The sequence below is a fragment of the Lygodium microphyllum genome, chromosome 7 (genome assembly GCF_053477565.2).
Source record: "Lygodium microphyllum isolate KBCC chromosome 7, Lygodium_microphyllum_v1.1.10, whole genome shotgun sequence".
Taxonomy (NCBI): Eukaryota; Viridiplantae; Streptophyta; class Polypodiopsida; order Schizaeales; family Lygodiaceae; genus Lygodium; species Lygodium microphyllum.
Window position 1 is genome coordinate 143,996,392 of NC_141141.1, and position 25,402 is coordinate 144,021,793.

At 38.5% G+C, this 25,402-nt stretch overlaps 1 protein-coding gene across 2 annotated transcripts in view; it reads left to right on the plus strand.

Annotated features, from left to right (window-relative positions):
- SDRB (short-chain dehydrogenase-reductase B) overlaps nucleotides 1–13,741 on the plus strand; it is a 54,720-nt gene extending 40,979 nt beyond the window's left edge. Inside the window, exons 5-6 of one of the 2 annotated variants that reach the window (XM_087682053.1) lie at nucleotides 11,942–12,111; nucleotides 13,408–13,741. In XM_087682053.1, coding sequence (XP_087538179.1) covers nucleotides 11,942–12,093 — 152 coding nt within the window. In that variant the 3' untranslated portion in view covers nucleotides 12,094–12,111; nucleotides 13,408–13,741. Of the gene's footprint in view, nucleotides 1–11,941; nucleotides 12,198–13,407 lie in introns of those variants that run through there. The other variant, XM_087682052.1, reaches the window with a different exon arrangement.
- Nucleotides 13,742–25,402: the final 11,661 nt, after the last annotated feature.

Sequence of the window (25,402 nt, forward strand, 5' to 3'; positions counted from 1 at the left end):
CTTGTGGTGCCGAAGAAGATATCTAGGGCCCCAATTGAATAGAAGCTAGACAACCCCCAAAGGTAATCTCTTGAACCTGAGTAGAAGAGGGAGTGGAGGGAGGGGTATCACATAGAAACTCCTTGATACCTGCATTGGAGTTGGTGTCTGTAGGTGTTGAGAAACCCTTCACTCGCAGTTTGCATTTTTTGTGTTTTTGCGTTTTGTGTTTAGGGTTTGCGTTTTGGGTTTGTAGTCCCAAAAAAGGGCGCCATCCTTGACTGACTGTGCCTATTTATAGGCCACTCTCTCATTCATTCCTAACGGCTGATTCATTCAGTCTGTCACCTCTTCTCTCCAGGCTCTCCACTACCGTCACACCCCTTCAGGAGGACATTGCGGTTTGTGGTTCGTGGCTGTCTTCATTATCTTCTTTGTGCTACGGCACCCTTGGTCCCTTGTATCACATTCACTCCATGATTCAGAACTTCATCATTCCATTCATCAGAGTTTTTTCTCTCTTCTTTTCTCTTCTCCATGTTTGGCAAGTTCTCTCCGTGTTTCTTCCCACAAACCCTACTGTCTCGCTGGTACGTCATCTTTTGACATGGTATCAAAGCTGGATCTGCTCAAACAAGGGCAAAGATCCTCCACTCCAGTGAAGGCAAAGACCGGTAGCGGGTTCGGCAACCACTTCTCTTCTTCTTCCGCTACATCAAAATCTCGTTTTTGCAGATTTCAGGTGTTTCAGCTTGCTGCCCATACCCCGTTCACGAAGGACATCTCAGTGGAAGTTGTCCATTGCTGTCTCCATCAGTTGACGCCTGATTTCGAGTTCTCCTGTAGGCTGTCCTGCTTGCGTTTTTAGTCTTTCTCTCTCCTGATGCCTGTGTTTTTAGTCTTTCTTTCACTATTGCCTATGTTTTTAGTCTTTCTCTCCTCACTTGCATTTTTAGTATTTCTCTCTGCTCTCCTGCATTTTTCTACTGGTTGCAACCTGTTACTGCTGGTAGCATCCTTCTCCCACTGGTAGCTCACTTCTAGCCCTTCCACCACTTGCGGCGGACATTGCGGTTTGTGCTTCACACTGCCCTCACATCCGTTGAGGCAGATATTGCGGTTCATGGTTTGTGGCTGACCTCTTCCACCTCTTCCTTCTTCAACAAGGCACACTGGTACCCATGGCTTCTTTACCAATAGATTGCCAGATTACTGGGCGCTTCTACTGTGGCATCATCGGACACACCACAAAAGATTGCCGACTTTGACCTTTACTTCCCACCCCCCTGGAGTATATGCGTCTTTCACTAGGCACTTTTGTGCCACCTCTGCTTTCTGGGCTACAGAGATCGTTCTGCATCGGCTATTAGAATAATATGCTCAAGGCAATAAGACGCATCCGATGTGCACTAAGTCCTTTCGAGCACATGGAGGATTAATTGGCGCTACAACCTCATGGAGATCATTGCAATGCCAGTGGCAGTCTTTTTCCACTTATTTTTAGGTACAATGGTTTCCATGATCTACGGATTTGTAGTCCACTCCATTGAGAGACAGCGATTGTTTGATATCGTCTCCTCCTCAATCTGCTCCTTCGAGAGATAGTGGTTGCTCCACTCCTTCCTCTTCTTCGGCTACCCAGTCTGCTCCAGTGAGAGACAACAATTGTTGCCCACCTCTTGTTCATTTTGAGCTCCATCCTTCCCCACCCTCAACAACTCAGGTTTGAGAGGCTACCTTTGGGTGCTCTTCAGCACCCTAGATACCTTCTTCGGTATGACCAGCGGCACTGCCTTCGTCATCAGGCATTTCGGAGTCTGTGATCCATGAGTTTTTGGATTCCCTATCTACTTCAGAGGGGGATTCAGAGGGGGATGTTATTTCTTTGCCCTCAGAGGGGGCATCTACTTCTTCTTCAACTTCAGCGGAGGCCCCTCCACCTCCCACCTCAGAGGGGGAACCTACTCCACATGAAGTTCTTCACCCATCCTCTACTTTCTTGGGGTGGCTGTCTTCGACCAGTCATCTCTTCTACTGATACCCAGGATCTTCAGGTACCACCTAGATTGGGACCTCGAAGGTTCAGCGGCGACTTGGTGACGAGGCCTTCGTATTCCTTTCAGCATGGATACACGGAGCTAGTGGCTTCTCTCCCGAGGTTGAGTTTTGGGTTCTCTAGCTCACTCTGTTTACTGTTCTTTACTACAAGTTCCCTTTCTGGTGGAAATCTTGGATCTTTGGGATCCTCTACATCTTCTTCCTTCTCTTCTTTTTGCCTTCGTCCCTTGGTCAGCATGGAGCCACCTCCCGAGATCGAGTACGGGCATATCCTTATGGTTCTCGGCACCACACAAAGCCTGATATTCCTCCTATCCATTGCATGATTTCATCATCTTTGTACTAGGGCGCTTGGACAAGTGAACAATTTTCCCACGAGGGACACTGTCCAAGTGGCACCTGCCGCATGAGCATTCTTCAGCATATAGCATTGTACCTCCATCTCACTCTTCTCTTGTTCCCCTTTTTGGGCCTGAGAGGGGGTGTTGAGAAACCCTTTACCCGCAGTTTGCGTTTTTGCATTTCTGCGTTTTGCGTTTAGGGTTTGGGTTTAGGGTTTGCAGCCCCAAAAAGGAGTGCCATCCTAGATTGACTGTGTCTATTTATAGGCCACTCTCTTATTCATTCCTAACGGCCGCTTCATTCAGTCCGTCACCTCTTCTCTCCAGTCTCTCCACTATCGTCACACCCCTTCAGGAGGACATTGCGGTTTGTGGTTCGTAGCTGTCTTCATCATCTTCCTTATGCTATGGCATCCTTGGTCCCTTGTATCACATTCAATCCATGATTCGGAACTTCATCATTCCATTCATCAGAGTTTCTTCTCTCTTCTCTTCTGTTCTCCATGTTTGAGGAATTGAAAATGGGTAGGGGAAATATTTGTAGCGCATAATGTTGGTCTCCAAGATGCCTCATTGCCTCATGGGGTCTTAAGAGTCTCCTTTTGCTTTTCGAACAGTATGCGCTGTATCATTCTTTTTGAAGGTAAATCTGTGCATCTTGCCCAAAATACATCCCTTGCATGCATAAGGAGGTGGAGTCTCCATTGGAGGCAATGTATCTACCATATAACACCTTTGAAGGGCCATCAAACTCCCAAAACTCATATGTCCATAGCGGGCACGCCATAGCTCTACATTTTGCATAGTGGGCGATAGAGTAGTGACTGCCAGAGTATCATGAGACTATGCGCCATAGGTATTTAACGAAAACAAACCCTTATATAGGGTCCTAGACAACTTGAGTGCATAATCAATCTCCCTGTTGCTAACAATGCGTTTGTCATCTTCAAAGATGGCCTAAAAGCCATGCTTGTTAAAAGTAGAGATAGACAATAGGTTCTTTGTAATGCTAGGTACAAACGAGACATCTAGAAGCATGAAGTCAGAGCCATTTGCAGCAATAATAGTGACTGTCCCAATGCCACAAATATCATAATTGCTGTTGTTCGCGCATGTAACACGCTTCTCAGTAGGGGCTGAGTGCAAAAAAGGAAACAAACTTCCTAGAAGTGATGTGCTTTGAAGCTTCACTATCAAAATACCATGTCTATGTTGCATTTCAGCAGCATTAAATGTTGAATCAAGCATTGAAGAATCATAACTACAAGTTAGAAATGCATAGTTGTTCTCCATAAATTTGGCTGAAGCATCACCATCATCAAATTTGCTGACTGATGTCTTTTGGACAGCCAAACTGGAGTCCTTTTTCTTCTCTTTGGCTAATCTCTTACGCCATTCATCAATATAGTGACCAGACTTTTTGCAATAATGACATTTTTCCTTCTTTTTAGAATTTTGTGTGTCTTGGACAGCCTTATTTGATGGCTGTCCAGCATCATCCTTTTGCTGATTTTTTACATTTTGCTTGACTTTTTCTTTGTCTTTGAACTTGGAAAGCATAGCCACATCTCCTGAACACAATGCAACATTCTTTCGAGTACATCTCCTGAACACAATGCAACATTCTTTCGAGTCCGTTCCTCTTGCAATAAGAGGCCTTCCAACTCCACAAATGTAAGGGGCTATTGCCTCCCCCCCAAAAGACAACATCGAAGAGGTGTGGAAACCAAGATACAACTTTGGAAGAGAGTTTAGTGTGGTGTTTACCAATTCAGCATCTTGAATGATTTCATCCACATTGAGCAGTTGCTTGCGCAAATCCTATATGTGAGGAAGGTGATCTGTCATGCTATCACCCTTATCCATGTCCACATTGGCCAACTCTCTATGGAGTTAAGATATTTTGGTCTCGTTACGTGCTGCAAACATATACTCAAGTACATTCCATGCTGATTTTGAGGTCTTACAAGATCGGATGTTTGGAATGATCGATCTTTTCACTAACAAGGTAATCAAAGAAAGTGCATGTGCATCTTTTGAGTCCCATCTCCTCTGATCCGACTTTGGAGGGATTTTAGTGTGGTGTTTACCAATTCAGCATCGTGAATTATTTCATCCACATTGAGTAGCTACTTGCGCAAATCCTACATGTGAGTAAGGTGATCTGTCATACTATCACCCTCATCCATGTTCACATTGGCCAACTCTCTATGGAGATAAGATATTTTGGCCTCGTTACATGCTGTAAACATATGCTCAAGTATATCCCATGCTAATTTTGAGGTCTTACAATACCGGATGTGTGGAATGATTGATCTTTTCATTGACAAGGCAATCAAAGAAAGTGCATGTGCATCTTTTGAGTCCCATCTCCTCTGATCGTTGATAGTAGGAGTGGTAGTAGCACCAGCAATCTTTCCTCTACCGTTATGCTGAGATGTTTGAGGTGCAAGATTTCCTGGTTGTTGCAAATCACTTGTAACATAGTCCCACAAGTCCTTCGCTACGAGAAGGTTGCAGACCATAAAACTTTACAACAGGTGGTTTGATCCATCAAGTTTGTCCTCCCATTAGTCCCTTGACATGCCATGCTATCAGTAATGGACAAAAATTTGCAACCGAATACTTCTCTGTTGAAGTACGGATTGTACTCCTCAGAGTATCAAAAATTCCCTTAAGATTATGCAACAACTACAGATAAACGCCAAAGTGTGCCCAATTTGACCCAAATCAGTTTTCAGCCAAGAAATAACAGCAATGCACTGTTGTACCACACCTGCCTCGTAATACGTGACCTCAAAAGTACAAATTATAGCAACTTAATGTCGATTCTTACCAAAATTTACTGAAATTTTCCAAAACTTTTTGCTCAATTTGATTGTAAGAGTAATTAAATGCTGTTGTACCGCTTGTTTGTTACCTTGGAATGCATGCGGAGTAAAAGCCTTAAATTTCTTTCTAAAATTTAAAAGAAATGGAAAAATTTGTACATTTCAGCTTGAATTTTTGCAATAATGTCACCTTGGTGTGCATGTCAACAATGAAACTGCCTCTTGATGCGTGCTAGAGCATCTAGGACAAAAAGCTTCGAATTTCTTGCACAAATTTTGATGAAATTGTGCAATGTTGGCATTTCCAATGAAGATTGCCATGTGGGACTGCAAATCGGGCAAAAGCCCCTAAATTGTTAGCAGGAATGTCAAATAAATTGTGAAATTTCTTCGAGTTGGTGGTCAATTTCAACTCCAATAGTGAAAATTGACAAAAGCCCAAATTTTGGGTGGTATGAGTGAGATTCGGAAAGAGATTGCCAAAATGGATGAGAAATTGCAGAAATTTCGAAAAAACCCCAAACCTGAAAATTAGAATTTTTTCACTTTTTAGGGTTTGCAGAAAATTGCAGCTAGGGCTGAGAATATGGCGGACAAAGGTGAGAAAATAAGGGGCAGAGCTGAAAATAGCAACAGCTCCTCCAAAACAGTAGCTCCTCGGGTTGTGTATGGGACCGCACGTAGGGCTACGTGCAGGCTGAAAACAGCAGTAGCTCATCCTTCTCTTCCTCGGGCTGAGAGTTGGCTGACAGCAACAAGACCTTAGGCGGGGTAGCACTCGTTGATGGTGGTTGAATGGAATCTGCGTGTAGAAGTTGCTTTGATACAAATGTTGGAAAATGACAATCAGCTATGGAGGAGAGAAAAGAGAGACAATGAGTGTGCGCTAAAGCAAAAGAGTAGAGTGTATTTGCTAAATTGAAAGAATGAGAATGAAAGGTACAAAATAGGTCTAAGATAGACCTAGCTTTAACTCAACTAGAGTTAACTGACTCTAACTCTAGCTCTAAGAGTGGTGACACAACTTATAACTTTTGCTGTGTACACAGTAAGAACTAAAAAGTAACTAAAGACAAACATTGGGCATTGCCCATAGAATTGGCAAATTCTAGCAGAAGATGCATGTGCTCCAGTGGGATAGGGAGGAAAGGTCGATGTTGACAATCTTCGGTGGTATGATCGTTTTTGCTGCAAGAGGAGCACCTAGTGGTTGGTTCTTTTGTCTATGGAGAGGCCATAGCGTTGGTGTGGCAAACCTATAAAGGGAGGGTAAGGAAGAAGAAGATAATCGTATCTCCTGATGATGTAGTTGAAATAGGGGGAAATTTGAAGGTTTTGTCGGACCTACAACCTTTGTTTGCCATCTTAGATAAAGAGGATCTTTAGCTTTCTGAGCACCTCTGCTTTGATACCATGTCAAGAAAAGTGACAGGATGATATGCACTCATACCATATCAGAGAGACATAAGGGTTTGTGGGAAGAAACATTCTATGGCAAACACTGAGAGCAGAAAATTCAAAGAAGAGTGAAGAATGATGAACATTGAATCATGCAGTATAGATCGTGTTGATACAATGGAGCAATGCTGTAAGATGACTGCACTGTCTTGGTTGATGAAGTGGTAGTACCTGTAGGGAATCTGCATAGTGAAGGGAGTGAAATTTAGTACTGTGTGCAATAGGGTATCGAGGTAAATGCTGAATGGTGAAGGACAGCTGTCGAGGGAGCTGAATCTAGACCTCAAGTGCCATTGGAGAGAAGAACGAAGATCACTAGCAACCATTGCACTCTAGAGTTAGGAGGACAATAGGGCAGCCAGAGGCCCAATCTTGGTATGGACACTCAGCATGAGTAGTGTGCTGAAAGTGCAGGCTTCAATTTGGAGGCGGGTCGTTCAAGGCCTCATAATACTGAAGACCAGCAACAAGTGGAAGAGGATTTTGATTCCCATTTTTTGAAGGCACAACCAAGGACAACAACTGAAATGTTTTCCCAACTTGCAAAAGATCCTCGGTTTACTGAATTCTTGAATTGAACTAAGGACAACATGGGTAAAAAGAAGAAATCACAATCAAAAGCTTTCAAGAAGCTTGAGTCGCCAAAGGTTGATGCAACACCGTCTCAAGAAGCACAAAATGCTAATAATGAGCAAAATTAAATGTTGACATTGGGGCAAGGACAATAGATGCAAATCCATACTAAGCTCTTGCTATTTACTCTCATGATCACCTAGATTCTTAGAAGTTTCAAATTGTTGCAAAACGGTTCACTTTCAGTAATTCCAGCTTGACTAGCATTAAACATTGCATCTAGCAGACCAACTTCAACCTCATGTACACCAAACATGCTAGTAGCACCAAATGCATTACTAAGCATCCTCATTTGCATACTATTGGGGACCATTCCAATGTGATCGTACATGGGATCTTGCATTTCACCTTCCAGCCTAGGATACATTTGCCTATACATTCCATGCATTATTGGGGTTAGATGGAATGGAGGAAAGAGTGGAGTGGGGTTTTTTGAGTTCTTAGCTGTGTATCAAATACGTTTGTGCCTTGCATACCAAATGAACTGATACCATTACTAGTCATAGCATGAAACACAGATCATCCTTCAAAGTACTCTGAATGTCCCACATTTGGATGCATATCTTACTCTCCAAAAGGAATAATGTTTGCATTTTTAAGATTCCCATATGTTTGCTATCCTTGCTTCAAAGGAAACATCTACATTTGCTCATTTGTTACCGTGAGTGCATTCAAAGGTGTACATGCTCACCTTTATTGGTACATGCTATCCCAGACCATTGGATCATCTTCTGATGATGCATCACTATAATGTGATTCTTCATTTCTTAAGAAATGGTTGCTGAGTTTTATGATAGTTGAATACAACTTTAGCAAATTGCTTGCAATCTTGACTTGCAATCAGGTGCCTCGGTCCACCTACTTGAGAGAGTTGATGTATCCTAGCGATGAAACCATGGAGCCAGCCTTTCATTTTACAAAAGGGTGGTGGAGTCCTAAAATTAATTGATTTATGGCAATTTTCAAGTAATAAATTCGCAAAATTAATAATAAATTGAAAATTCAGCACTTTATCACTTTGAGCTAGAATGCCCTCAAGAATTTGAGATGAGGTGACACCCAATTGGTCCCAAAACATTGGTGCCCCTTGCGGTATGTCTTTTCACATGAATTCTGAACTCTTGTTGTACAATTAAGAATCAACTTAAATCCTCGAGAAGAGTCAGGACCTACCTAGAATTTAAGAGTGATTATCGCTCCAAGGATTTAGATCCAAGTGGACATTGTCTAGCTCTCTAAGTATCCTCTCCACTTGTTGATTGAGCCAATTCTCTGTGACATTTGAAATACTTTGTTATCCTCTATAACCAACAATTACAAAATCCAATTCGCTCCTTGCTTCCACAATCAGGGAGGCCCAAATTGAATCCAATCTTGTTGCGTGAAAATCAGCTGACCTATAGACCCACAATCTTACCCATTTTGCTGTCCTTTAGTTGAATTTACATCGGTAGCCTTTCTCAATCACTAAGGCAGGCATATACTCGCTTCCCAATGTTGTTATGCCTACCCTAATTCTTGTTGAATATATATTGAGGATAAGAAATTGGCAATCCCCAATACATTTAACTTCAAATCTAAGGCTCCAAGCTTCAATTTTCATTGCAGATTCAGCATGCATCTGACATAGATGAGGGAGAATGAACAAGAGGCAGAATTCAGTTCCAGCCCTAGAGATAATGACCAGCAGTAAATATCCCCGAATTGCCTCTTGATTACAAGCACATTTGGGCAGAAATTGGGTCTTCTCCTCTTGCATGCAAGCCACTTTGACTGCAGATAAGAAATCTTTTTCAGATTTTTTGTTCTCTTAGTTTTCTAGAGAATCCCTATGCTGCATGGCTGAAATTCGAAGGCACACACTTCTCAAGATAGCTGAGAAACCCTAAATTTTGGAGAAATTTAGAGCTGTACCAGAAAATTCATCTCTGAATATCCAAGATTGATCAATCTAGCAGTGCATTGGAAGAGAGAGAAAATTGCTGAAGATAGAGAGAGAATTTTGATTTTTTTTCACATAGAAACTGTCCTAACAGTGGTCACCAGCTGCAAATTAGGGTCCTATTGCCATCAACTATCCAGATTAGGGTTCAGTTACTGTCCTTTGCTCGAGATTGTCAAATTAATTGTTGTCAACTGCCCCCAAATTGGTTTTCATAGCCTTCTCCAACCTTGCATAGCCCAAAATCCACCGTAGAGTGGAAAAGAAAGAGCCCAACGTGGAAGATACACTTGCATATCATGCAGAAGATGCCCTAATAGTAGCCACCAGCTGCAAATTAGCATTCTACTATTGTCAATTGTCCATATTAGGGTTCAGTTGCTGTGCTTTGCTCCGGATTGTGCATTAATTGTTGTCATTTGCCCCCAAACTGGTCTTCACAACCGTCTTCAACCTTGCATGGCCCAAAATCCATTGTAGAATGGAAGAGATAGAGCCCAACATGGAAGATATACTTGCATATAGCCCAAACCTAACTCAAACTTGACATTTGGCAAATTCCCATTCTCATTAGGGCCTCCACATGCAAATTTGAGCTGCATAGCCCTTTGACCTTGCCTTCATTAAAATAACTTTAAAGTGCTGCCTAACACCAAATTTTGAATTCCTAACCTCTTTGAATGTGTAAGTGTTGAGACTTTTCACAAATTGCTGCCCATACTCAATTTTAACTTCTTAATCTCTTTGAACCTGTAAGTGTTGAAACTTTTTACAAACCTTAGTCTAGGATATTAAATTATATCAATGTCTAACCCCCATAACACCAGTAGTCATTTCCAAGGGAAATTCAATGTTCTTGATCAAGATCTGTTGACCTAGGTACTCCATTGACACCTATCCACAAATACTTCCACCAATGTCCCCCATTGCCCAAGCGAGGATAATTTGTCATCATGATACACATTCAACTTTATCTCTCATGTGCACCATGCGTGCATAACTCAAGCGTTCCAACTTAAGTATCTCAAGAACATTAAGTTAAAAATTCATGTCCTCATGACATTGGTCCTAGAGGCATGGAGGCATGAGACACCATTGTATCATCATTGTACATAATTCATCATTTCATTCCTTCTCTAGTTAGTTACTTCATTCATTATTAGTGTTTTTGTACCTTTTGTTGTCTTCACTACAAACCCTTCCTCTTCTTCACATTCTCTTAGACCAGTACTAGGGTTTCCCTATGCTTTCTTCATATAACCTTCATGGGAGTGGGGGAAGGGATGGCAGGGATGATCTACTGACAAGAGGTCAACTTACCAGCTTGATAAGTTGCTGTGGACAGAAGAGGTGGTGGCATGCCCTTGAGTAGAAAACTCAGGCATGGAATGTGTAAATTGCTTTAGGATGTCTGCCAAGGATTTTGGGCTTCACCCATTGCAAAAACAGAGGTCTGTGCTGTGGATGTCTGCCAAGGATTTTGGGCTTCACCCATTGCAAAAACAGAGGTCTGTGCTATGGAGCATGAAAACACAACATTCTTGCAAAGACAGCTCCTCCAACCTTGAAAGTGACCTTATGCATATTGCTAGGTTGTTCACTCGTTAAGTGAGAAGTTTGTGTATTAGAGGGAAGGCTTCAAGCTGCAAATGCAGCCTCTTGCAGCCATGAACTGTTAGCATACTGGTTGATTGGCAGCAGAAACCGTTGTTCCGCAAAAACACAGGATCCTTCAGTGACAAGCATATTGCCAAGACTTAATGAGGTAGGAGAGAAGCAAAACATAGCTTTCTAGCTTGCTGCTCTGTGAAATGGGATTGAGGTAGTCGATTTCTAGTCAAATGTAGCTCTCTTGGCCTTAAGGTTCTGGCAACCGCATGCTGGCTGCTGTCTTAGAATGGAGGAGTGAACATTAAGAAATACTGAGGTTTCTTCTCCTTCATGATAGGATTGTTCTACCATATGGGAAGAACATGATATGACGATAGAGTGTGTAGCAATGCACTGATCCATGAAAGCAGTGTGTACAGAGTTGGTGGGACGAATCTCCAGACATAACACGAGTTAGTGGAGGGGGGCAAAAAAGATGCAATGCACATCCCCTAACCATAGTACACGAGGACATAAGAACTGCACAGAAGAAAGAGGGTAGGATGATGGGCTAACTAGCCCAGAAAGAACAATGAGGCCAAGGGATGCCTATATATGCATATGCGTGTGCCAAACATGAGACAATGAGGTAATGGTAGCCTCGAAACTGTTTGCAAAAACATGGGATGGGGGATGGGAATGGGAATGGGATCGATGATGGGGATGTCCAAACCCATACAATGAGAATGGGGCTGGGACAACCTATTAAGAACTATATAAAAATGAGATTTACAACTACTTACACTACTTATATTAGTCCGGGGGGACTGTCTCCTCCATCACCTAACGCATGTTTCCAATAGACTTAGTGTAAGGCTTATACTAATAGATGACTATACTCTTAACACATAAGAGAAATCCCATTATTTTTGGGCCCGTCTTTTTGGTTTATTTATAATATCTCACTAGTTTCAAGTAATGGGTATGTGGACAATGAGGGTGCGTCCGTGTGTCTGTCTCTGTGTGTGTGTGTGTGAGAGAGAGAGAGAGAGAGAGAGAGAGAGAGAGAGAGAGAGATTAATGGTGTTACAATCGTTGATGTGTAATAGCAAGACATATTAATGGTGTTACAATCCCTGTTGATGGTGGCAATTGGTTGAAGAACCCTCGTCTTGTGCCCAAAGAAACCATTCGAGCTATTTCTCGTTCTGTTGAGGGAAGGTCGCGAAGCAAAAATACCAATTCTATGAGCAAGCTTTAAGTGTTCTATGCTGTGCAGGTGTCCTTTTATCGCGCTCTCTCTCTCTCTCTCTCTTTCTCTCTCTGTGCTTTTCATGATAATTCTCAGTATCGCAAATTTGTATCCTTAATTTGACACGGTCTTTCTATTGTTCTGTTTGGTGTAGATAAAGATACACGTTACGGTTACATGTTGCTAGAAAGTTGCATATGGTCTGTTAATAAAATTTTCCTAATATTGTAAAGGAGACGTGTTATTGAGAAGTGTGCTTTTACGAGTAGAACGCCATTGTTATAGAATTGGCCATTTGGTTTCAAGAATGCACGAGTAATAATTTGACAATAGTAATGCCGATAATGACACATTCTTACTAGGTTTTCAATATGGAGTTAATAGTAAAGGAGGGCTCAGAAGTTTAGGGTCCTTGTTTTACAATGCCATAATGCTACTTATGTGGAGGTTTTCTATATCTTTACTTTCTAATGAAGTTGCGTGTGGCATGTGTTATGTCACTAATATATATATTTGAAGGTTCTTTGGCAAGCTTAAACATTAGATGATATATTTTGGTATTATTAAGATTTGGATGTAGATATTTGGCTATATGTTGATAATAGTAAGTTTATCTTTAGCAGAATGGCTTACAGGTGCATGAAAGGCAAGTATTTGCTACCACACTTTCTTTTTTGATTGCAATACATGCTCGCACATGTAGGCATGCGTGCACCATGCACACACACACAGATTGTTTCCTGTAAAGGCTACTTGAACTATGCCCCCAATCATTAATTTCCATTTGTTTTTGGGGAGAGATATTGGACGACATTGACAGCCACATTTACTATGCTAAAGATGGGTAAATATTTTGAAGAACCATCACATCTAGACACGGTGACAAGAGGTCACATGCATGAGAGGTCTTCAACTATTCATGTCTCATGGTGTTGGGTGCTTCCTGTTTTTAAGTTTGCAAGTGGAGGTGGTAGAGCATTTAAGGCATGGAAAACAGAGGTGATTAGCTTTGTAGGCCATATTGCAATTGGGTGATGAAGTTTTTTAGTCATATCAATGGCATTAGCGTCGGTGGGGATTGTGCAAAAGCATAGTGATAACACGGCCAAATCACATTGAACTTTGTCTTCTATCAAGTCACTTGAAGTACATATTTTTTCTACTCGTTTTTGAATTATTCTTTTGTTATAATAGTCATCTTCCATATGGACTTGTAGCGGTAATTCAGCTTAGTACTTGGAGTTCCAATATCTTTGCAAGTACATGTTGGAAAGATGATGCCTTGAGAGTTTATTAACTTTTCAAAGTTGACTTATCTTTTAGGTACATTTTCAAAACTGTGTGAAGCTTGAGATACATTCTATAGAATGGACTATCTTTAAGAGATTGGCAAGTCAAAACACTCTCCTATACATATTACCTTCTCTATTTGGATATGTTTTAACGAATGTTTTATTGCATGATCATACACCCATTATGGGTGGACTAAGTTTTCTAGCATTCTTATTATGTAGTAGTTAAAAGGGGGATTTTATTGCTTAGTCATGTGGTCACACCATTATCTTTTGTAAGTTGAGTTACTCTCTTTTTTCAACTCTACTTTTGTTAAAATCGTTTCTAGCTTAGAATACTTGTTAGCTAGGAGCTTGGACACCATACACTAGTGGCTAACTTATTTTGGTGTTGTCACTCCTATTAGTGATAATTAGCTTTGACATACTCTAAATACTTGAATTATGTACCAAATCATTACTTGTGCTCAATACATCATGATGTGGTTTGTAGGTAGGCCCTTTCATTGGCAATTTGGGAGTTCTAATACTTCTAGTAGAACCATCTATATCTGGTTTTCAATTTCATAAATTTGTTGTGTAGTGCAATTCAGACACAATGCTTAAGATATACCAACATAACTCACTTAAGCATGTTCTCATGAATTTAAGCTTTCTATTATCTTAATGTTATTCTCAAATTGGACCGTTTGAGTGCTATGTCCAATGTTGTAATAAATTACTCTTTAAGATGAGTGAAAAAAAAGAAGAAAAAATGAATGTTGTTGTAGTGTTGTGTTACATTTTGGTAATTCTTTTGAAAACACACACACACACACACACACACACACACACACACACATAGCCAATTGGTGTTGTCACTCTTATTAGTGTTAGCTTAGGCATACTCCTATTAGTGATAATTAGATACTTGTGTTATGTGCCAAATCATTACTTGTGCTCAATAGAACATGATGTGGTTTGTAGATATGTCCTTTCATTGGTGATTTGGGAGTTCTATTACTTCTAATAGAACCATCTATATCTAGCTTTCATTTCATAAACTTGTTGCTTAGGGCAAGTTAGACACAATGTTTAAGATATACCAACAAAACTCACTCAAGCATATGTCCTCATTAAATTAAGATTTCTATTATTCGAATGTTATTCTCAAATTTGACACTTAAGTGAGGTGTCCAATGTTGTAATAAATTACTCTTTCAAGATGAGTGGGAGAAAAAAAAAAGAAAAAATGAATTTTCTTCTAGTGTTGTTATATTTTGGTGATCCTTTTGAACACACATGCTTGTGTGTGTGTGTGTGTGTGTGTATTCTCTCCTTTTTCCCCTTTGTTCCACTTTCATATTATGTGGTTATTGTTTAAATACGGGTTCCATTTAATATTGTTGTGTTGGTATTAGCATGTTCGGATAACATTCTTTGATTATTGTCATTTTATTCACATTGGTCCAAATTATGTTTGTTTAGGAATTTTGTTTATTGGTTATCTTCCTTATGTAATTTAAAATAATTTTTATTTAGAGCAATGTTGGTACATCTATGATCACCCTCTTGATCACTTTACTTAGTTTTTCTATTAGAACAATTTTTTCTTCTTAGTTGATTATAATTAAGGCCTCTTGGTGATTATTGCATTTAATCTCTAAAATTGCAATTTTGTAGGAGTACATTACTATTAACATTCCTTTTATGTTGGATTTTCTTAATTTATAGGGGGCTTTACTTGGCCCTTTTGTAAGCCTCTTACATGTTCTAAACCTTTATGTGGTTATTCCTTTTAATCTTAGCAATTTAATCTTTTTATGTTGAACTGTTTGTTATTTATATGCAATCTATTCCTTCAAAATATGGGGTTGGTGACAACTTATACCTAATACAACTGGCAAGGATTGTAGCTTGCTTGACTACTCTTAAGGTCACTCTACATAGCCCCTTATTCACTATGGTTGGTATTTAAGAAGTTAATGGTTTTTGTAATTTGAAAATTAAATAAGCTTATTAAATCCCACAATCTTTTCTTTAGATAAGTTATTGCTATGATACACTCTCAAGTGCTTTTATCTCTCCCTTTTTGCCTTAGGTACATATTATTAAACAGAATGAAAATGTTTATCCATTTGTAGTATCTTCTGTCCTTGACTATAAGTGTTTTGATTCTTGTGATCATTGTCTTTATAGTAGACAGACCCATTGTTCGCATAAGAAGTCTGGCATTATGCACATGGGTGAGTCTTTGGCTCTTATTCATTTTGATGTTTGTGGACCTATGCCCTACAAGTCATTAGGTGGTGTGAGGTATTTTGTTGCTTTTATTGATGATTACTCACATAAGGGCTAGGCATATCCCATAAAGCAGAAGTTAAAAGTCTTGGCTATATTTCAACGTTGGCTTGCTTTTGTTGAGAACCAATTTGGGTATAGGTTAAAGTGCGTACGATCTTACAATGGGGTTGTGTATATACCTAAAGTCTTTGAGCAATTTTGTGATGAGAGGGGTTTCAAGTGTTAGTGGACCACCCCATACACCCCACCTTATAATGGTATGGTTGAGTGTATGAATTTGATAATTCTAGAGCAAGTTCATAGTATGCTTAGCCACGCAAGCTTATTGTAGCACTTTTGAGCTGAGGTAGTTAGTATTGCTGTACATTTACATTTGATTAATCGATCCCCATGCAATACTCTTGACTATTAAGGTTACAGAGAAGGTACGATGTTTGAAAATCCTCCATTATATGCTTATTTGTGTGTCTTTGATGGTGAGGCTTTTTACTATGTTTCTAATGACAAACGCAATAAGTTGGATCCTAAGTCTATGAAATGCATCTTTCTTATTTATGGGATGCTGTGTTGAGAAATAGGGATCCTTGAGCAAGATCTAGCTATGGAGGACAGAAGTCATTGACAAGAAACATGATGACTGAGATTAGACATTGATTATTACTCAAGTGAAATAGGTTTCAACATAGATTAGCTTGGACTCATAAACACAATCTTGAGTAGAGAGAGACAAGATTGAAAGTACAAAACAAAGTACAATAGCATTTTTCATTTTACTCAATGTCAAGTACATGCTTTTATAGTTGTAGGATGGTTCCCCTTTTCTCACTGTGAATATGGAATTCAGGTAGCTTCTCCTAGGCTATTGCATGTCCCTTGTCCTACTGATCCATTCAAAGAGGGTGTCTTAGGAGTGCAATTGCATAAATCTCAACACCCCTCCTCAATCACAACCATAAAAAAACACTAAAATATACAGAGGCTGTCATGAGTAGAACCTTGCTAAGTGTAGAGATGGAAAAACCAACCATATAAATCTAGAGGCTATCACAAGGCCTCACTAAGTTTGCATAGAGACTGTAGTGCATATGTTACATGAGGGTTACAAAGCTTATGATAAGAACAATAAGGCAAGTACATATAATGCTCTAAAAAGTCTAGTAGTTTAGCATGATAAATCTTTTTTTCCTTGTCCTTTTTTACTTTGATGCTTACTTCTTTGCTTGAATCTTTTTTGACTTTGATATTTCGGTCTTCTTTTTCATGGTCTTCTTCTTTTTTGACTACTTTGATATTCTTTCCATTGTTCTTTTTGTCCACTTTGCTTGCTTTGATTTTCTAGTCCCCCTCAAGTAAAGAGTTCACAAGCTTTGGGTTTTGCATGATGATTAAGGTGGATGAAACATATTCATGTTCTTTTGATAAACTCTTTATTAGTAGCATTTGAATACAAGCAACTCCATTTCTTCCTGCAAGTAGAGTAAAAACATCTTCTATGTAGTACAAGTGAGTAAGAGCAGTTGTGTTACTTTTCATAACAGGTATCCATATGAAACACTTCATTTCCATGAATGAGGATTAGCCTCAAATTTGTAAGTTTTGACTAGAGAAAGAGTTGAAAGCAATTGTTTCAAAGGACACAAGTAAGAGTAGCGTCAGATAACATTATGTAGTATCAAAAGATATAAGCTTGAATATTAAGGTTGGATTTTTTTCTTGATCTTTAACTCGAATCTTCTTGCTGATGGCTTTGTTGGGAACAAAGTGATGCACTAGCTTAGAGTGGCAATGACTTGGTTGAGCCAAGAGAAGTGAGAAAATGAAGTGAGCTTGAAATCAAAATGGATATGGTTGTCCTGATCACTAATTGGTAAATCAGCTTTCATGAGCTCCATAGGTTGAATTTGCTCAAACCCTTTGAGATGGAGCACCCTCACTAATGGCTCTAAGTCCCCCTAAAAGGGTTTATACTCATTTTGATCGAGTTGAAAGATCTATGTCTTCAAAGTGATTGTTGTCAAAACTGTACCTAGTTTTGGGGAAATGTAAATGCCAAGCATGATGCACATTAGTCTCCTCAATTTTGTGCCATGAAGTTGCATCTTGACTTGAAGAACAACTATCGAGAAGAAAGCTTGAAGAGATATGGCCTGGTTGAAGAGACATGGCTGCTGGATTAGAGATAGGTGCTATTGGCTTTGGAGGTCAGGAATGGTAGAGTGAAAGTGAAGCGAGAGATCAAAGATTCTTGTGGAGCTGAGCTAACCAGAGGTTGCGGGGAGCTAGAGAGGTAATGAGAAGAGATAAACTGATCTCCCTATGGCTTTGATATCATGTTGAGAAACATGGATCCTTGAGCAAGGTTTAGCTATGGAGGATGTAAGTCAATGATAAGAAGCATGATGATCGAGACTAGACATTGATTGTTACTTAAGTGAATTAGGTTCCAATATAGATGATCTTAGACTCATAAACACAATCTTGACTAGAGAGAGACAAGACTGAAAGTTCAAAGTATAATAGCATTCTTCATTTAACTCAATGTCAAGTACATACTTTTATAGTTGTAGGATGGTTTCTCTTCTCTCACTATGCCTATGGAATTCATGCAGCTTCTCCTAGGCTATTGCATGTCCCTTGCCCTACTACTCCATACAAAGAGGCTATCTTACGAGTGTGATTGCATAAATCTCAACATGTTGGTGAGATGGGCTATCATATGGGATCCACAAGCTGAGGTCATTCATAGTTGTGATGTTATTTTGCATGAGAAGATAATGCATAAGCATCTTGAGTAGGTCGTTGAGGTAAGTAAGATGATATTTCAAGAGGAGCCTCGTGTTATTGTATAGCCACCTAAAGAGTTTGCTGCAGTTAATGCTTCAATGGCCTAAGACCATGATGATAGGTAAGAGGTACATGCCCTACAACTTGTTTTATGGCGGTCTGGTAGAGATAGACTTCAACCAAATCGATTTTCATCCTCTGTGGATTATGCTATGGTGAAAGATGTTGGTGAGCCTCTTACCTATGATGAAGACATGTGTAGAGAGGTGATAGTCACTCTTGGGAGAGGCCCATATAGTTAGAGTACAACTCACTATAGAAAAATTATATATGAGATTTGGTTTCTTTGCCTAGTGGAAAGTGTGCTTTGCCACACAAGTGGATGTACAAATCGAAAAGTAACCATGGACGCTCCAAGCCAACCTATAGAGCCAAATTGGTTGTGCTAAGGGTTTCAAGTAGGGGCATGATATTGACTTTGATAAAGTCTTCTCTTATGTAGTCAAGATGACTATCCTATGCTTGTATTGCCTTTGGTTGCATAGCTAGATCTAAACATTTATGTATGTGAAGATGACTTTCTTACATGGGGATTCGCATGATGATTTAAATTAATATGTAGTAGCCTAAGGGCTTTGAGAAAAAAGACAAGGAACACCTAGTGTGTAAGTTGAGAAAGAGCCTTTATGGCCTTACAGAGGCACCTAGGGAATGGTACCACAAGCTCGATGCTTTCCTGCATTCATTGGGATATAACTGTAGTGGTATGGATCCATGTTTATACATGGAGAAGTCCCACGATAGCAGCCTTATGATTTTGGTACTATATGTGGATGATATGTTGATTATACTGAGAGTGCTTATGATAAGTTGGATTCCTTGAAAAGTCAGCTCAATAAGAGCTTTGAGATAAAGGACATGGGACATACCTCACATATTCTTAGGACGCATATCACACACAATTTCTCTAAGGGCATCCTTTACTTGTTGCAAAAGAAGTATGTCTAGAAGGTCCTTGAGCAATTTCATATGCAAGATGCTAAGTCTATTGGTTGTCCTTTACCTTACCATGTAAGGGTTAGTCAAGTTGATTGTTTGCAATCTCATGAGTAGAAGGTCGAGATGGCCAAGATTCCTTATGCATCTGTAGTGGGTTGTTTGATATATGCCATGATAGGCACTCATCTTGACATATCATTTGTCGTGGAAGTTGTAACATGCTATATGGCTACACCTGGCAGATGGCATTGGGATGCTGCGAAGGGTATCATGAGATATCTTAGGGTACTGCAGATATGTGCATATATTATGGTGGCTAGGATATAGGAGTTGTGGGATACATAGTCTCTAATTATATAGGATATGCAGATAGAACACAATTCACCTCTAGCTATGTCTTCACCTTTGCTAGAGATGCTATTTCTTGGATGTCCAGGGTGGACAAATGCCCAGCTCTATCCACTATAGAGGAAGACTATGTTGTAGGTCACTGAGGCTTGCAAGGAGGCTATCTAATTGTAGACCCTGGTATTATTGATGTGGTCCCTATAGTATATTCAGATTCTATGACTGCTATTTAGTTGGCCAAGAATACATTCTTCCATGCGAAGATAAATCACATTGAGATGTATTACCACTTTATTCGATCATTGATGACAAGAGCATCGAGCTTTGTTAAGATCTCAATCGACCAAAATCTTGCAGATCTACTTAGTAAAAGTCTCTCAATGGAGCATTTTGCCTTCCTTAGGAAACTAATTGGCATTGGATGATATGACATCTTTCTTCATTCATGTTCTACTTTATATACATTTATACTTTGTTACTTTTTTCTTATTCTTTTCTCACTAGGGACACATTTGCCTTTAAGAGGGAGATTGTCGGAGGTAAGGGTGCATGTGCTTAACCGCTTCTATATTTATTAGACTTATAGTACTTGCACACTTGCACACTACTTACATGTGGTAGAGCCTATTAGTGTCACTTCATTCTTTATTCTTTTAGTGACATTTGATAAGGAAAGGTCGGTCACACATTGTGATCATTGAAGTTCCCACATCTTGTCTCTCTTGCTCTTGCTTTCTTACTTCTTCCACCATAGCTCTTGCTTTTGCCTGTGTGCTTCCACTCAAGGGTTCTTCCTTTGGTTTTGAACCAATTGTGGCCTTTAGTTCCCCCTCACCATTTTGGTTCACAAGGCCAAATTGGAAAAGGAAATTACTTGGTGACTATTCCTTCTTTGGGATTGACCACTTGAAATACTAAACATCCTCCTCTAGTACCTTACTAATTGGAGGTTTTTAAAATAAGAACTACATCCATTTCAATTCTTAGACCAATGTATTTTTTGCATTACATCAAACATTCATTTTATGATGAATTGTTTGTTATATGGTACAAACTTTCATTGAATTGGTAATGATTGTAGCTTGCTTGACCTTTCTTAGGTCACTCTACATAGCCCTTTAATTACTATGGCAATGGGTAGTCGATAAGTTTGTGTTTTTCATAATTTGTAACTAAATCTAAATAAATAAATAAACCAATTAAATCCCACCATCCTTTCTTGAAAATTATTTGTTAGTATGACTTTGTTTTTACCCCTCCCTTTTACCCCTTATCTATGTCACCTACTTGATAACTTTCTTATCGTGGGTATAGCTTGATATTTGTTCAAAGATTCAAACCAATTGGGTCCTTTAGTTGGCTCCCTAAGGTTTTGGATCTCATCACCAAATTGGAAAAGGGATTTACTTGGTTTCTCTAGTAACCATTTCTCCTTTGAGATTGATCACTTGAATTACTAAAAGTCCCCCTTAGTACCTATCTAGTTGGAGATCATTAAATTTTTTTTGCATCTAGTTCATTTCTTAGCCCAAGGCCTTTATATATACATGCTCTCTTTACTGCTAAGCCATATTCTTGGCTGCATTGTATTTTTACAATGCTTTTCAACTTCTTGGCTGCATCCCCACACCCACCACCAACCCCCCCCCCCCCCCCCCCCCAAGAGTTCCAATTGGATTCATGACTAATATTTTTATACCTCAATATATATGGATCCATGGCTAATGATTTTATGCCTATGTGTGTGTGTGTGTGTGTGTGTGTGTAGAGCTTGCATTCATAAAGAATTCAAGTCTTATCCTAAAGGTACACACATATTACATTGTTAAGTAGCCTTCATAGCCTTATATTTTTTTGTCACCTTGGTGGCTAAGTATTTTTTGTTAATGCAACAAGTCAAGTAAAGCTGAGTAGTCAGCACGAGAGACCATCAAAAGGTGACAATTGGACCATTAAACTAAAGGCATGATGATTGAACTAGAGGCCAACTAATTAAATGGAAGGCCAACTGATTAATTTGAAGCTAGACCATTGAAAGGTGGTAAGACTATTGAACCAAATGTATGCTATATATAAGAAGCCAAGATGGCAATGACCTAGACACCAACAATTCTAACTTGCAAACCTATGGAGAGATGTAAGTAGAAGGCCATATTGCATTGATAGCTTGGAGTTATGAAGGTATGATTTAGGTCATTCCCTCTTGCCACAATGTATAATAATCTATGCTTGCTTTTGAAATGATATTCCAACCATTAAACTTGCTTTGGAAGGTGTATACTAATCATATGCTCCTAATACATGAAAAATCTAGTTGAATAGATAAGACTTGATTAATGAAACTTGAAAAGGCGGTTGATGTATGATTAAATTTTGGAATGCCATTTGATTACAAGAGTACAATAATATAAGTGAGCATCATTGGCATCTTTGCTTATTCGTCAATAAGTTGTTGCGGAGGATTTTTCATGGCAAGTCTTTGACTATCAAGCATATAATACATATAGAGATTCATGAAGCAACAATACACAACATGGTGATGTAATTATTCCTTGTAGTTGGGAGTATGTTTCATAAGCAAAAGATGTATACCTTTAATTTATGTATGTACATTTTCCTTAAGGATCATGTGTTTTTGTTACTTATGCATAGTAAATACATACCTCCCTTGGTATGGTCCTCTTATCTTTAAAGGCATACAATTGATCTTGCAACCTTGGGCAAAAGGAAGACGCTCTTATGAGATAGGAATTTTAATAAGGATCATATGGGCTTTGTGCTTATGTATTCTTAATACATAACTCCATTAGTATAGCATGAAGTTATGGCATTAATCATACCATCTTATCTTAATTTTCCATTAAATCTTAAAAGGTGCTCATGCTAATATAGGTGTCAAAGGTGTAGCAAAAATTTTAGAAGACCAACTCGTGCATTCATATACACTACACTTTCTACAATAGTAATGAGTATCTTTAAAGAGGATAGGCCACTAATAATAAGCTAATAAAACTTTTCTTATTGTTAATTCACTAGCAAAATATCAACCATAAGCCTTGTCATGTAATGCATTTAGAATAATAGGGACCTCATATTCTCTTACACATTAGTAATAAATACATTCTCTTAGAAAAATTTATATAAGTAACATCCTAATAATCAATAGGATCATACTTGCATCAATATCTACATTTTCTTTGATTTATTATTAGTACTAGATGGATATTGAGTTGCACTAAAAGAATTAGCAATAATTGCATATAATGGAGCTTGTATTTCCACTATAAAAAGCAATGCATTCAACAAATCATCTTCAACATCTTCTTCTTTATTTGACATTAGAAACCATGAAATGTGATCTACTAGAAAATGAGATTTTTTAGGAGGGCAATTGTTTGAAATTGAAACTCTTGAAAATTTACCATACAATGAACTACTTGACTAGAAACTTTGGCTTTATTAAGTAAATATTTTAACGCTTCACGATAAAAATAGATAATAAAATCTATTCACCAATAAATAACGATAAAATTTATGCATGGTAAACACCATTGATAAAAATTCATTCTCTCGACTTATGTAATAAATCAAATGATCTACATTATTATCATCACCTTGACATAAAACAACTCCCACTACATACATAGATGCATCTGCATGAATGTGAAATTCCTTAGTCTAGTTAGGAGGTGCCAATACTTCTCCTTCAATCAAATTTGGTTAAGAAATTCAAATGTTTTCTAGCAAGTACCCCAATTAAAATGAATATCCTTTTGACAAATTTGTTAAAGATGATGCCACTTTGTCAAAATAAAAAGTAAATCATTGATAATAATTTTTATACTCTAAGAACCCTCACAATTTTTAAAGATTTCCTAGTGATGGAAATACTAAAATTTTACAATTTTTGCAAGACCCATTGCAATACCATATTTTGAGACTATATATCCTCAAATGGCTCCTTATGGAACTCCAAAGAAACATTTATGTGGGCTTAATGAGATAACGACTTCATCACTTTGTTTAGTCACTTGAGACAATAAGTGAGACACTTATTTTATCATTCCAAATACACAAAAGTCATCCAGAAATAGTGCCATCCATTGGCAAGAAAAATCTTGAAATAGTGCAATTATAACCCTTTGCAATGTTGCAATTGTGTTGCACAAACCAAAAGGCACCACCTTATAATTAAAAGTATCCCATTTAGTATTGAATGTAGTCTTTAATTGATGTTCAGGATGGCTTGAGGGTTGTATCCACTAAACCCATCCACAAAAGGATATAGCTCATGGCTTGCAACTTTGTCAAGCACATGAGTGATCTATAGATGGCATAAGAAAGTGATCCTTCCGTATTTTACTCTTAAGTTTTTTATAATCTACAAAAATGCAAATCTTCTTACTCTTCTTCTCAAGAACTACAATAATGGGAGAAACCAAACCTAATGTATACATATTGTGGGTATCTTGATAAAGTTAACTCATATCCCATAGCAACCGACCACATGCCTTTAGAAATATAGATGCATCTTTCTTTGCTTGACAAGTGAACGTCTGAAAGAATGATATAATTAAGGAACACTAGTAGGATTTTTTGCTTGAAGTTCAATTTGAAAGCATTAGGGCCAAAAACACTTCAAAAAATGCATTTTCGTTAATCACGAGATTAAGAAAAGGGCCAAAGAGAGTTTGCCACATGTGCAAGAATATTGTATTCTTGTCACCTCTTTTTTGGAGATATAGAGTCCACTTCGTGATTCTCTCCTTCTTTTTAGCCAAAATCTCCAAAGTTTGACATGTTTTGGTAGTCCCAAAATCCTTATTTACTTATAAAATCTAACAAATGACATAATAAAGATGCTGTGAAGTTAATGATGATTTTTTTGAAAGTCAAGAACTTTTTGGCGCCCAATATATTTTCATTAGTCTTCTTAATATTCCTTTTTTAGTTCATTCACCTTTCTCGGTGAGCTTCTTTCTTTGCTTTTTAGTTCATTTATCTTTCTTGATGAGCTTCTTTCTCTACAAATTTAATTTTAATATGGCAACCAGAAGGCGCTCTTCTCATTTAGTAAACTCTTGCATTGTCTATAGCCACAGAGCTGATGAAAATTGGGAGCCAAAGATCTTTAGTGTAAACAATTAGGTTGCCATGTTGCCCTCTTGCAAGGATTCTCACAAGGTGAAAAGAAAAAAACGAGAGGATATTAAACATCACTGGAAGGGACGTATCATTTCTTTCAAAATTATGCATGAAGGGTGGTTTATCAAAATACAACATGTTTACATGGCGAAGGATATACACTTGCCTCTCCAAATGAGTGTGTTTCACAACAAACACATTGTAAGACTTGAGTTGATAACGTATGTAATTTTTTTCATTTAAGCAAGTACTAATAATGAATTCTTGGTTGTAGATATATTTCCGTCAACAAGTATTGAATGAAAACCTATGGAAAGCTTAAGTGGAACCTTCTATGCGATTCATAAGGTGTTCGCAAACATTATCTATGCTGACCAAATTGTGGGTTCTTTTACTGAGGGAAGGTTTTTTAATATATTATGCATGTTTTGTGGCTTTGTGGAGGGGAGTTGGAATCAAGTAGTGTG